The sequence below is a fragment of the Pterocles gutturalis genome, unplaced genomic scaffold, assembly GCF_000699245.1.
Source record: "Pterocles gutturalis isolate BGI_N339 unplaced genomic scaffold, ASM69924v1 scaffold17540, whole genome shotgun sequence".
Classification (NCBI taxonomy): domain Eukaryota; kingdom Metazoa; phylum Chordata; class Aves; order Pterocliformes; family Pteroclidae; genus Pterocles; species Pterocles gutturalis.
Genome location: NW_010146204.1, coordinates 77,430 through 92,549, shown reverse-complemented (window position 1 = coordinate 92,549; position 15,120 = coordinate 77,430). Strand labels below are relative to the sequence as shown.

The 15,120-nt window shown below is 47.5% G+C and overlaps 1 protein-coding gene across 1 annotated transcript in view; it reads left to right on the top strand.

The window, feature by feature from the left end:
- Positions 1 to 2,220: 2,220 nt before the first annotated feature.
- The window catches only part of LGR6 (leucine-rich repeat containing G protein-coupled receptor 6), a 69,703-nt gene continuing 56,803 nt past the window's right edge, over positions 2,221 to 15,120 (top strand). The window contains exon 1 of the mRNA XM_010085659.1: positions 2,221 to 2,291. Coding sequence (XP_010083961.1) covers positions 2,221 to 2,291 — 71 coding nt within the window. The remainder of the gene's footprint in view (positions 2,292 to 15,120) is intronic.

The following is a 15,120-nucleotide window of genomic DNA, read 5'->3' as shown; positions in this document are numbered from 1 at the left end:
CTTCTAGACCAACTTATCCCAATTACATTCCTCTACCACTCCTTTAAGTCACCACCTCCCGCAGGTGAATCTGGCATTTCCTTCTGCCCATTGTCCTCTGGCTGCTCTCCTGCTGCCCCGTGTCCCGCCGGGCAGGTCCCAGGTGGGACAGCGTGGCCTGGCCAAAGCCTGCCCAGCGTCAAAAGAAGAAGAAGGATCACAGCTGGTGTCCTGCTCCTGACACCCCCATGTAGCCACCCCCACAGGGTCTCTGCCCTCTCCCAAGAGCAAGTCTGTCTTGCCTCTGGTCTCCTGGGATCCCCCCCAGCCCCAAGTGGCTTTGTCAGGGCTGCAAACCCATGCCCATTTTATTTGTGGGGCTGGTTGTCCCTGTCCACCCACAGAGCCTTTCTCTTGGTCATCCTGCAGCATCCTGCATTCTCCAGCCTCTTGGTCACATCGACTGACCTCTGCACCCTTCCTTATGGTTGCAGGGTGCCTTCTGCAGCCCCTTGTTGTCAGTAGAGGTAACAGCATTCCCCTCCCAGCTATCATACAGGTCCTTAGCAATAATGCTGAGTGTCATCTCCAGGAGAGATGCTGTAGACCCTTAAACATGTTCTTCACTTGAGAAGGAACCATTTATTAATTTGAGTATGTCTTCTCTGCTGACCTTTTGTACATCGAACTTGTCTCCTCTCCTGATAAGAACAGTATTGCATGCCAGCATTTAACATCTTACTAAAGTAAAGCTAAAGTCCTGTTAGATGATGTCTATGCTGTCCATTCCATTCTCATGGCCTTTTAGCCTGTAAAGAAAAAAACTAGATTGCTTTGGCACAACTCATTTTTCACTAGTCGCTTCTGACAGTTGCTTGTTTCTCTGATTTTTCTCCCGTGTTCATGCAAATAATTTAATGGTAATTCCCCATTTTCTTCCAGAAATTGAAGAGCTTGTGGCCTATAACTTCCCTTTTTAAAATATTTTCTCTGTAATTGTATTTTTCCAACTCTTCTTTCCTGACAGACCTCTGAATCTTCTGCAGTAAAGCCAGCACTCTCAGCAATGGGAAACTTTCTTGCTTGCATCAGTACTCTTTGGGCTGCCCCTCACTACTAAGGCCATGCTCTCTCCCTTTGACACTGGTAGTAATTACAACAGCCCCCTAAGCACCATTTGCCTTTTCAGGTCATCTCCAGCCGCTCCCTGAAGGGAAATACAAACCTCAGCTATGTAAAACATTCCGTTCTTTAGGCACTTTCCCCAGCCCAGCTACCACACTGGGATGTGTTTCCAGAGAAACATCTGCCCATAATGTCCCAGTTCTGGTGGGAACAAGTAGTTTCAGGACAGAGGCTGGTCCAGAGTCAAAACCTTGGCCTGTTCAGAGATGTCAACAGCACGTGCATGGTGTTCCAGGAGGGCAGTGAGAGGAGACCACAGCTGCCAGGTCAGAAATACCCCCAGGGTCCAGTGCTGACCCTGCCTGAATCTCCAGACATCCACCTCTGGGACAGGAGCACTGCCACCCCATGTATCCCCCTCTTCCATCACTTGTGTCGTTACTCCAGTGTCCATGGCCCTTCTCCATGCCCTACACTCACTTCCATTTCTGAGAAGTCCCCCTGGGTCCTGCCTGTTCAGCCCAACAGACCCAGTCACCTGCTCTCTCTGAAGCCCCTGGGCTGTTGGGTTTTTTTCCACAACAGCTCCAGTTACTGCTGCAAGTGGTGCCAATGCTGTGAAGCCCCTTAGCAAACAGCTGTGGAGTGGCTCCTCATCCATTGTGTTTGCAGCTGCATCACAAGTTGAATAAGAAACCTGCCTACAGGGTAGTTTCCATAGACCCTGCAGAGGTAACCACCACTGACACGCACCCAGAGAAGGATGTCTTACACAACTATAAATATGGGACAGCTGAAAGCACTGCTATTACTCTGGACTAACAGATACACGTGTGCAGTGGAGAGGTCCCTTTATGGCCACATCCTCCCAGTGGATCCCCCATTGCAGCACCACTCGCCCCTGGGACCCTCTGCTGCAGGATCCTGCAGCCTGCACTGCAGCTGACCTGGGAGCTTACTTAAGAGCACTGGGTGACCAGCATGCTGCTTTCCAACCCCTCTGGCTTTCTAGCAAGAGTCCAGGACAGCTTCAGAAACAAGGAGCAATGCCTCCATTTTGTGTCAGACTTTTTTTTTTTTTTTAAACAAAGTTTTCTTTTTTTTTCTAATTATAGGATGTTGCAGAACAATCAGCTGAGTCGCATCCCTGCAGAGGCACTGAGGGATCTTCCAAACCTCCAATCTCTGTAAGTCATTAAAAATCGATGCTGCAAGCTGCACAGTCCCTCAGGCCCTGGGATTCCCAGCATTTGAGTCATTAGTTCCTTTGTCAAGGATGTTCTGTCCCTTCTCCCTTTTCTTTTCCAATTAAAGCAAAGATTACTGTCACTTAGTGTAGAAGGGAGGGGAGAGCGGTTTTCACGGAAGGAACACTGTCTTGGTAAAGATGTTGAAATTACAGCTCCCCATGTGTGCATCGTGATGAAAAGGCCACAAGAGCCAATGCATATTTCAAGGAATGCTGGAAAATATCAACCCAGAAGGGGCTCTATCCTCTCCACTGTGGACCACAGTGGGGAAGGGACCTGCCAGGGAGCACAGAGGACACTCTGCTCTGTCAGCATGCGAGTTGTGCTGTTTTGCCAAGATAGAGGGTAGTTAAGTCAGGGTAGAAATGCTTCAAAACACTTTTAGTCATTCAGCCATAGGAAGAAGCTGAGGCTGCGATCATGCATTTCTTTTAAGGCAACTATACCCACAGCTGGCTTGTGCAACTCTATTCACTAAAATTCACACACCACTGAAATATTTGCAGTTTTCTTGGGTAGGGACACACTTGCAACCAAACCCTGGTAGTGCCACTGAATTCAGGGCAGGTCTCTTTGGCACTTGCTCGGCTGGTGTAAGCAGCACGGCTGAAACTTGTAAGAATTGGGCTGAACCACTGAAAACCTAATCCATAATCTCAGTCCTAGTGCTACTGTGTCTTTTTATCTTAGAAATATTGTATGGAAGTGGTTTCTGGGGGTCTCCAAGCCAGCCTCCTGCTTGGAGCAGGACTGTCACTAATACTAGGTGGTGCAGTTGCAGCTTTGTCTATCCAAGCCTTGAAACTCTCCAAGCATGGAGATTCCCCCCTTGCTGATGACCTTGCTTGGGACTGTCCCTCCTGGGGAAGAACCTTTTCCTCAAGTCCAACAGAAAACTCCTGGAGAGCAATTTGTGGTCATTACTCTTTGTTTGATCACTTGGAACCACCCAGAAGAGCTTGGTTCCATCATCTTTAGTTGCAGGTTGCTAGCAGATCTCCTCTTAGCCTCTTCTCTGCTGGGTGAAAGCAAACCATCTCCTGCCACCTCTACTCATGGGGCAAGTGCTCTGGCACCCTGCCTCAGTTGCCAGCCCTCCACTGGACCTGTCTGGTTCCTCTTCATCCTTCTTATACTGGGCAGGCCAAAACTGGGCACAGTTCTCCAGGAGTGTCCTCCCAGCACCAAGTATGCAATGGAGGTGTTGGCTGTGCAGGATATGAATGTTCTTTCTGCCAAGAGAGATTTGAAACATTTGTTGCTGAAACATCATTGTGCCATGGTTGTGGCTGTTATTAAAATCTGTTGACATCACCACAAGTGCCAGAGTCGAGCCCACCCCCACCCTGGGGATTTGGAGATTAGATTGTTTTCCAAGTGAAAGCAGGGAAAGGCGAGATGGAAGGTCATGGTGCTGAGTGGTCACACTCTCCATCCCCATAGCCAACAGCCCCCCCCAAAATACCAAGTGGCACACAACTAATGCTGAATGCTCCAAGAAGCTGCTCACAGGACTTTGGGGCTTCATTTAAGGCTCAGGGTGAGAGGACAGTTTATCTTAGATCAACACAGAGGTACTGGCTCTTAGTACACTTTGAGGCCATCTCGCCCAGTGTGGTTCCCCCAAGGTGTCTCCAAACTTGAATGAGAAGGGAGAGCTCGGGCCAGCTGGGATCTCATGCTCTTCCTGCAGAAACTGAACAGTAAGAGCAAGTTTCAGGAAGAAATAAGCTGCTTCAGACAACCTGAGGGAGACTAGGCTTGGAATAAAATGAGAGGGCTGAGTGTCAGGGCATGTCTGGTTAGGACATGCCTAATGCCTGTCATATTAGGACTGGTTTCAAGAGACACAGCATCGGGGCAAGAGAGGCTGCTGTATCCAGTTGTGTCCCTTTTGTCCCCAGACCATGCTGCTTTAGCTGGCAGGGTCCCACCCAGGGTCCGAGGTGACTGAGCAGGGACCTCCTGCCTTTCCCCAGCAGCCCGGGCCTTTTGGACCAACCTGTCTGGGCTGTTATTCTGCTTTCAAAGCTCACCTCAGCCCTGGTACTTCAGCCAGGTCTTTCTTCCCAGCAGTGCACAAGCATCGATGCCTAGTCCCTCTGGGTTCCCTCACTCCTCCTCTCCTCACCATCTGTTTTTAGGATACCTGCCCTCACTCTTCTATCTCGTGTTTAGAGATGCTCTTCTCTAGCCACCTTTTCCTTCTCTCTGCATTCCAACAGGGAAATGCTCCATAAAGATAAATGAGACCTGATTTGAAAAACAGGAATGGCACAGTGTGGACAGTCACTGTGTCTTAAGGCAGATAGATACAGAGCTAAGACGCTCTGCTTGGTTTTCCCTGGTGCTGCCATGACTTCTCCAAATGTAGTTACTAAGCTCAGGCCAAGAGCCTCCAGTACAGGTCTGTGTTAGAGATTTTTTTTTCTTCTTTTTCAAATATCAGAGTCATTTTCCACAAGTTTATGAGACTCTTGTGTATTCCTTGCCAAAAAATTAGCCAGCCTGGAATACCCATAGGTCATCCACAGCATGGTTTCCGAGCATTTCTGGTCAGGCTATCCGAGACCCAGTGTACTCATGTTGCCCAAAGACTATTTTTTTCCATTCAGAGGAGGAAGTGGCTTTATGGCACATCATGACAGTTCATGAGTTACCGGACTTGCATGGCACTTCGTGGAATATTAACTATCTGCTTTGCAAGTTGGCAACACAGGCTAAGGAGGCAGGACAGCTGCAAAGGGGGTTGAAAACAGGAACAGCTGTACTAGACAGAAAGGGATTGTGTGCTGGCTATTTTCTTGCTCTTTCAGATATTTGCATTTGATGTCCATGTTCGTCATTCTGGGATTTAGGCAGGATTTGAAGGGAAAGTATGAAAGGAGAGGAAAAACAGGCAGACTTCTGGATACACAAGTCTTTTCTCAGGTTTATAACAGAAGCAGCCAAATTACGTGGAAGCTGAGAACTATTGTTTTGAGCTCTACCAGTAAGATTTAACAGGGAATTCAAGGGATGAGGTGGCCAAACAACTGTGACAGAAGGGGATGTTTCTAGCCACTGTGGGACAGAGAGAGGTTGGTATTTACTGCCTGCTCAGCAGCAAGTTAGAGCTGAAATATGTCAGTGAATTCTCTAAAATAGGAAAGTGAAAAATAATTATTAATAGACTCCAGTTGTCTCCAAAGGTAGCAGCTGTCTTGCCTTTTGAGCATTCAGAGAGGATGCCCACTGAGATAGGACACATGCACCCAAGCCTTGGTAGCACTTGGAACTGAACTGCTAGAGTCCAAGCTGGGGTCGCAGTCATGAGGCGTGTTCAGACCTGTACTGAGGCCCCTCCGCTTGCTGTCTGAGAGTGCTGGACAGTGCAGGCACCCAGATGCTCCTCAGGCAAGAAGCAAGCCACGAGGCCATGGCACCAGATGGGAAGTTTGCAGCAAGTTTGGGAGTCTCTAGCAGCAGGAGATCAACTTGTAATTACATGCTCAGGGCAAGCCCAGGCAGAAACTACGATAAATATCGTCACTCAGAAAGCAGAAAGAGAGTTATTCCTCTTTTTTTTACTGGGGGGTGAAGCACAGGGAAGTAGAAGTCTCCTGCCCAGGATGATCAGAGAGTCCACGGCACAGCCAGGGCATGAACACGACTCTCCAGAGTACCTCGCCCACAAGAAAGCTTGTTCCACATTGGAGCCCTCTTGCACTGCGTGTGTGCCTTGCACGCCTTTCCTCACAGCTTTTTTTGTGGCAGCCTGAACTAAGGACTCCATCTCCAGGGAGAGGAAGCAGCAGCTGTCTGTTAACAGAGCCTGAGTCCTGCTCTCACATCCGTCTCTAGAAGACCAGAAACAAGGAAGGAGAAACACTGCCCAGGTGTCATGGAGACCATGCTTGCACTGCTCTCCCCCTGTGGGCCTCCTCCTGCTCTTTCCTCCTGACCTGGCTGAGATGAGGATCTGTCCTCATGCAAGGAGCCTTCTCAAAGCTGACAACCCATGTGCTCTAGGTGTGCAGGACTTTCCATGGCCGGCATGGTGTCACCCACAAAAAATGTGTTGTGGTGCAGGAACCAGCAGCAGGAGGACACTAATTTTGACTAACCTAGAAGATTCATACTGGCTCTCAGGAAACCTAAGTTACTGAAATTCTGGTGCTTCACAGGACGGCATGCCAAAAACCTAACTTTATATTCAGGCAAGTTTAGGTGAGATGGGAGGGTCAGGACTTTCCCCTGTGGATGATCTCCAAGAGGATATTCCCATTGCCCTGAGTGATCCCCACATATCTTTTTTAACCAGTCCTGAGTTTTGGCAAATACTATTTCAAACACACTAACAGGGCTTCCTCCTGCAAACTCTTACACAGAGGCAGGGAAGACTGTCAGACCAGGTGGAAGCTACCAGTCATTCACTAGGACTCAGTGCCAAGGGCATTCGTAGGTCTAGGACAGCCATTCCCCATCACTTCATGTGCTTGGCTGCTCCAGGGTGGCTTAGTGAGTATTACCAAGTATCACTCATCAGGGACTTCATGTGGTCTGGATGACTCCTCCTCCAGAGAGAGGCATCCACTACAGGGGTTCAGCATTTCCCGATCTGAGGTTTTACTGATTCACTCTGCCCCAGGGGTGCCAGCCAGCCAGCCTGAGGAGCTAAGTGTCAAATCCACCCAAATACTCCCATCCACATCAGACACCCCTGTCCTTACAAACACCTCTTATCACAGGTCCTCTGAAGCTGCAGCCATGCCCGTGGGGCCAAAATCAAACCTGCCCTGCTCCCTGTCAGCTACAAGATGTGGAGGCATCACTGCCTGCAGCCCAAGCTGTCAGGAAGGAGACCTTGGTGGGGATCACTAGATTCCACAAAGAAGAATTTGGATTTCAAAATAAGAGAAGACAAAGCTCTGGAGACTGAGCCTCCTACCAAGTGTGAGGGAGCTGCTTCCCAGCAGTCTTGCTTTATCTGGGAAGCATGTTGGGAAGCCGAGTGGGGAGGATTAGAGAGAGCAAGCACACCTGATGGCAATGCTCTGAGCCCTGCAAGAGGTGCCAAGGCTTTACGTAATGCTCTGATCCGGTTGTGATCCCCTGGCAGAGGATCTGGTTACCAGTGGTTTATAGGTGCAGTAAAAACATACCACGTGTATTCTGGAACAGTCGTGTGTCAGTTTAATTAACGACTTTGTGGTTTGTGAGCACTTACCTAAAGCAGATGGGCACTGTGTCTGTTCCTCTGCCAGGCAGAAGGAGTCCAAGGTATTTCAATGTGAGCAGGTGCTATAAATTATAATTACCAGGCTTGCAGAGGTAGAGAAAGCAAAGAGAAAAGAGACCTGATGTATTAAGAGATCAAGATAAACTCTTGTTGGTTGTTTTTTTTTTCTCAAATACTTATGGAAAGGGATGAGAATGGCTGGCTCTTTCTGGATCCTCTTGCAGATCAGCACTTGGGGAAGGTTCTTAGCATGTGTCTGGCTCATCTGGGTGGGTGTTGTCTAAAGCAGTTTGGAGGGGGAAGGGTAGATTAGTGCCAGCCAGAAGAGTGTTACAGCTTTTTCAGCATGGGTGGCTATATGGTGGCCTCAGGACAGTCATCACAGCTTCTCTCACCTGACTTTGAGGCCAGGGGCTCCCAGGAGGATAAAATTTCTAAGCAGCCCAGTGCAGCTTTCCCAAAGTTACTGCCATAGTTCAGCTCCAGCACCAGCCCGTGGTGGTAGCGTTGTGATCTGATTTCTAGCCTATCGCCATGAATCCCAGAGCTCTGTGCATTTCCTTGAGGTTCCTTCTTCTAAACCGAGGAAGAACTTCACTAGCAGCTAATTGCTGGGATGTTGAGAGACTATGGGCATCCCTAGGACAGTAGCAGGTTTTCTGACCCACTGAGACACAGCAACTTAGGTACAAAACTTCCGGAGTCACATTTCTCCCTGATGGATAAAAGCATCCACTCATTCATCTCCTGCCTCGTGGTAGCTCATTTCTCCTCCCACTGAGACTTGTGGCTGCACGTCACCTTGTGTAGACCCCAGACCCCAAGAGTATGGACATAGCTGGCATGGAGACACTAACACATAAAGGCACCTAACCCCCAATGGGACATCAGCAGTGTTGCAGGCTCCAGCTGAGCTCATCTTCATGTTTCTGAGCAGTACCCTTTACTCAAGAGACAGAAGTAGATGCCTTGGGGGAGAAACCCATCCCCTAGAAGTAGGCAGCTGCCTTCGGAGATTGTGATGGTACTCCATTCACAGCTGGAGAGAGACACACAGTTCAGAAGGAGACATACGAGAGTATAGTTGAGATGACTGCTAGCTGTAATACCCACCTGTGTATCAAAACTTGTGTCCTTGTTAAGGCCTTGGTACCTGGAGCATGGAGTTATCAGGGAGTTAAACACAGCTCTAGCCCATTCCCTGGCCTGCATGCACAGGGATTTGTCCAGAAACATCTAAACAACTGGTAACCCTGCTCCAGAGGGAGAGAGAACATGTAAATCCTCATCCATCAATACCAAAATTTAGGATAAGAAGAAACTAGAGGTCCAGTGTCTTGGCTAAAGATCTGCAAAGCCCATTTAGTCCAATAAAATGATATTCAGATATTTCTGCATGGTCCAAGTGATCAGTGACAGTCAGGGCCTTGGACCAGCCTTGATCATGGGATTTCCCCACAGCTGTTGCTTCCACAGCAGCCTCCAGCACACTGAGCCCATACCCTACTTCACCCACCATTTACAAACACAGAAACCTATTGTGGTACGTGAGACTTGGAGAGTAGTTCCCAGCCAGTTTTTAACAAATCTCCCCATTGCATTCACCTCTTCCTCTGCCATCAGTCTCTCCTGTCTGGCAGCCATGCCACACTCCCTGCCCTGCCATGTTCTCTTTCCCCAATAGGAGCAGCAGCACTTCCTTTCATGGGGAGTGAAGACTCAATTTCCTGCACCACGAGGTCAGGCTCTTCTTGCCTCCTTTCCACCATGCACTTTGAGTTTTCTCTTGTCTTCCTGGCAAGATGCACCAAAATGCTAGGAAACACTGGCTTTGGTCCTTGTGGGCAGTCTGTTAGCCCTGTATCCCAAAACAATTGACTCTCCCGCTGTTGGACTGATGGTGTGTTTGCTAAAGCAAAGGGCTCCAGGAAGAGAAACCTGTGACTGGGTCTCCATCTGTCTTCTGTCTCTTGGTGACTGCTCAGGTGTGCAGCATGTCAGAGAAGCAACTGCAAATAACCAAGAGACCTTCCCTCCATGTCAGCATGTGTCACTCACCATCTCCTGCTACCTGGTGGCTAATGCACCCAGTACACTGCTAGCCATCACAGGTGGTGGGCAACATTCCCTGGGATCTTGTCCTTGCTCTCGTTTTAGTTCACCTTTCTTCCTCACAGTCTTTGTTCACTGCATGCCTCTGAAATATTTGCAGAATTCACTTGCCACATTGACACAAATCTGTTGTTCCCAGCTGAAGATGGCCACAGTCTCCCTGAGGACTCCATTGGCACTGGTCCTGCTAACATCACCTTCCCATTGTAGGTGCTTACATGACAGCAGTGTCTGTCCTCTTTACATCTGTACTGCAGAAGGATTTGACGCCTTCATAAGCTGACAGGATGCAACCTGGAAGACACTGTGTCATTTACATTGCTCTTAAAAATATTGCAAGCATTTACATGTTTCCTATAAATATTCTTTCCCATTATATTCTAATTTCACTCATAATCTCTTAGCACTAAATCAGCCTGACGTACACTCCCTGCATACAGGTTAATTTTACTTCTAACTAAAATAAACCAGTTCCTTCAACCCATTGGTTTGCCACTTCTCTGATATCTTTAGCAGGATCCTTTGGAGTCTTATGGAAATGCAATAAAGACTACTTCATCCTCTGTCCCTCAAGGCAGGTAATTATTTTTATACATATGGCCAGAGATTAAAATGCAAAGAATGATTTATAGTAATTTCAGAACATGTGGACTTTGATGTAGACAAAGGAGGAAAGCTCCTCCCACCTGATCAGATTCTCACAAGCATATAAATTCTTAAGACAGAAGGAAGAAAAAAATTACTTTGGGATCAGCATGGCCTGAAGAGCTCAGTCAATTCGTTCCTCGTTTCTCTTCTTTGATCTATTTGAGATTTGACGGTTTGCTGTTAACAGCAATATTCATCTCTATAAATCACATGTGATGCAGTAAGGTTTAAGAAAGGTGTTGTTTCCATTGGATGTTTAGAGGATAAAAGCTATGGAAGAAACAGAAATCTATAAAGTCAACATAACATAGCAGTGACTTACAATCTGTTGGCATAGAAGCTGTCTTGTGGCAAGACCACCTCGGCCCTGTAACACGATTTATTGGGTACAGGGTCTTTCTGGTGTACAATGAAAAAGAGGTCAGGGAAGAGGTAGTTCTTAATGGCGAATCTGAAGATAGGCTGAAACAAAACCGCAAGTACTTTCTTGGTGATTGCTGCTGCTGAGAGCACAGGAACTTGGGTTTCACCTATTATAGATCACTGCTCAGGTCCTCGAATTTCACCTGTGTAGACCCCTTTGCAGCAGAAAGCGTGCCTGTGGCAGGAAACAGAGTCCAGAAGAAGTGTCACAGTGCAGGCAGCGCACTAAAGAAGTTCCTTCCACTCTAGAGGACATGCTGCTCAAAACCTTCCTGCCCCATCTCTGAAATTCCCTCTTTTCCCTGAGGCACCTCTTCTCAGCAGCCATCTCTGGAGATGAACACAGATAAGTTGGTGGAGTTTTGTCCCCAAGTTTGTTTCCAGAAGTCTGGTCTCCATTTTGGCATTTTAAGTGTTAAGTGGTATTTCTGCAAAGAGGAAAGTCTAGGAGAGGCCAAGAATAGAGGTCTACCACATCCAAGTAAACCCTACAGTCAGGCATGCCACACATCTGGATGTACTGCAGGTAACTTCCATGCAGTGAAGTACCCATGCTGTGGTGAGTCCTCGCTGAAGAGTGGCTGCTGTTCGTACTCCTCTCTGCTGTATGGAAGCAGGAGCCTCTCTGGCTCCACGCACTGTGATCCTTCCTCCCAGGTGTAGTGTGCACAATCTGAGATTCACCTGGAAATGGCAAGTGGCCCTTGTAGCTTGTGTAGTTGAGCACAGATGGTGAGGAAACGTTAGAGTTGTATTGTCTGTGTTCAGGCTTTGGCTTCAGGTGAGCTGATGTCCCTGGAGGGGACTGGACTCTCCTCCTCTGTGGGAACATCTTGGAATTTAGTTCAGGAATGACAAGCCAAATTCAGAGGAGTTACTGCTTTTTGGCATAGACTTTGAGCAGACAAGACTTTTCAGGTTCCGTGTACCACAGGCTGTCATCCAACCTGCAGCTCACTAGCTCTTTTCTCCACGGCTGTCACTGCAGGTCTGTGTTTGTCACCAGGACTGGCAGCAATAATCTGGCAATATCAGACCAGATTTGAGGAGGAAAAGCTGTGTTAAAATACAAATACAGTTCGAGATTCAGATTTTGGAGTTGTTCCTCTGCTTACACTGACCTGATCCAAATCCGTGGTCTGGGTTCAAGAGCATCCCAGACTGGGAAACAATGTGGCTGGACCTTATGTCTTATTCCAGCACCTTTCTCTGCCATTCAGTTTGTCTCCCCATGTTTTTTATGAAGTATCCCCCGGGACAAGAGCATGAGCATTTTTACTGTAATGACAATAACACATTTGCAAAAGCCATTGGCAAATCCACTTGGCAGAAAATGCATCATACTTATAGGGGCAAAAACTGTGGCTTGATCACTTGATTTCAGTAGGACCCAGTGAGCAGATTTACTGCCTCCCCTTTGTAGCCCTCAAAGAACATCTGCGGGATCAGCCATGCTGCCATTTGGCATTACAATAGAGCAGCCTGGGCAAGGTTTGCAGTTGGGGAGTCAAGTGACTGGGACCAGGAGGCTGGTGTCTTCTTGCCTCTGCTATGACTGGAGTGCTAGATCCTTCCCTCATGGTGGGAGATCCTAAGACACCACCAGGAAGGAAAAAAAATTCTTCTGAGTCATCCTCCATGGCCTTGGTACACAACCTTCCTTCCCTTAGCACAACAGCTAATCTTCTGTTGTGCCCACGTCTCACTCGGGCAGGCCAGGTGGATTTGTCTCCTCTGACCGTAGCCGTCTAGATATTACTCATCTCAGGTAGTCAGTAGTGGAAAAGGATCAGCATCTCCAGAGGGTGAATCATCCCTGTTATCTCAGAGCTCTGTCTGGGGGGATGAATCACTCTCTGGAGGATTCTGATTTTCTCCTCTGGCTATGGAAAGACCCTATAATTGGTTTCAAGTTCTATGTGAATAACGTTGGGTGAGATGTGTTTTTCCTACACCTGGAAAGTAAAAAAAAATGCCCCTCTCCCCACCCCACCTCTACCCACACTTTCATCTGGCAAAAACAGATCACCAAGCTAACGCATCATCAGAGGATGGGTACCAAAGCAGAGCTGAGCATCTCTTCTCCCCCATGGCCCCGTGCATATGACCCAGCACACACTTGTGGAGCCCACAGAGAAAGCTGTCAGAGGAGATCATCTTGCCCAAAAACACAGGTGCAAGGAGCAGCTTACCCATTACCCAGAGAGGAATTTCTCTGCACTCCAGATCTGGAGGGATTTGAATTTGTAGCCATTGTTCTGGAGGCAAGTCAGAAACAAGAAGAGCTTCTGACATGGATACTGGGTACACCACAGACATATTTTTTTTTTTCCTGACAGTGGGAGGAACTCAGCTGGTGAGATTAGAGCCCTTTCTGCATAGGAGTAAAAAAGCATGAAATGCAATGTGGTTATCCCCCTACAATGACCTCAATAGCTTTTTTTGAGAGGAAGATTTAGAGACCACACACAAGCTGTTGAATGTATCATCCTCCAGGAACACTTCTCTTTAGCAGTGAGCAAATCAATCCCTGCCTCCATTTGCCCTCCATCCATTAATCCTTGGCTTTGAGCAATAAGATGTTGTGAAGTATACATTACGGAAATGTCCATATGACCCATGCTTGTGAGTGTTCATGCTGTGAAGGATCCCTGGATTCATCTCCCAGAAAGAGTGCTGTGGTGTTTATTAGGCTAAAAGTTTATAGCTGAAAGTTTAGCAAACCTCGGTCACTCTAACTTACTTATTTTACTATGTGGAGAAGCTGGTAAATAATAGAGAAAAAGAGGTATCTGCATAAATTGCTATCTCCTCCCAAGAATGGTGTCAGCAGATATAGAAATTCTACCCCTGACTGCATCGGATGCCTTATCTGTGTCCACAGTGTGTAAAAAGCAGCAGTTTCATGCCTTTACAGCATTTGAAATTCTTTTCTGGAACATGCAGAGAGTAGGCTCTTCAGATGCCAGTGATCTTGAGTTGGGCCATCATGTTCATGATGATCCTCTGAGGCCGTTCCTCTCTTGAGACTTCATTTCCTAATGTTCCCATTCATTGAGATTGTGGTTGGCACCTCCTGGAAGGGGTGATGATGAGTGACACCCTTGCCATGCCCCAGGTCGGGGTGGCTTGAGCTGTGTTTCTCTAGCAGCTTGTCAGAAGTTATACCCGCACGGCTATGCCCATTGTGTACTCTAGTCACCTCCAAACTTTTCTATATTGACTGCTAGTGATCCAGTGTGGCAACCAGGAGCTCCATTTGGATCAAAATTCAAGAGATCATTCATACCAAGCTGAAACTGGTGGTCGCTTCTCTATCTGTATTGTTCCTACCATCCTCTGCCCATACTGCAATGACTGCAGTACCCACCTTCCACCTTTCGATAAGCAAACGTCCCTCAAAAGAGACTCTGACAAGCACAGAAACTTAATTCCATCTTCAGACCCCTCCCATATGCACTGTCAGCTCCCATCTCAGGCTGTGATAACATGCTACTTTGACTGCTCTCCCAGTGCCTAGAACATTGTAGACACTAAAGAAATGGTAATCTCAGCTCACAACTACAATACCCACACACACTCTTGCAGACAGGTCATGTAGTAAGTTCCAATGTGTTTTCCATTGACTTTCATTATGGGGACTCATGAACCTGAACTCAGTTGGTTATACACATAAGTACCCAGGGCATGCTGCATTTCCCTGGTGATGACTCTGTACAGAAGACGGACAATGGGTCCCAGATGTTCCATACAGTAGATACAGCCGCACGGCGGGGAAGATGGGTCCCAGATGTGACATACAGTAGATGTATGTGCAAAAGCAAGATGGGTCCCAGATGTTACAGGCATTGAACGTGTAAGCACTCCTGATGAACCACAGAGAAGCTTCAGGTAAACTGGAGATAGGAAGGCAAGCAAGAAATGAACAGCATATTTAAACTGGTACCCATCTGTGCAGCAGCATTTAGTCCTCTATGCAAGACACATTAGTCTGTGCTCATCTTTAACTCTCCGCCTCTTTCATAACCCTGTGGACTTCAAGAATTTCCTCCTATGACAAGGTAGATGCGAACATGGTCAATCTAGTGAGATTCAGGGATTCAAAGTACAGAACTGTCTCACCCTATGAGGTAAGACACAGGAATCACTAGCTGTGCTGGCAGGATAAACACCAACTTAACTTTTATCCAAGTGATATAATGAACATAAACAAAATTTTAGGAGCAGCAGGAGCCGACCCTGTGTATGACAGGCCCTATCAGACATGGTATCTTTGGCAGCAGGAGATCCGTGTCATGATCTGTGAGGTCCCTGCCAGCTGAGGCTGCAGTTGGTCTAAGCAATCTGTCTAACAACCATCTG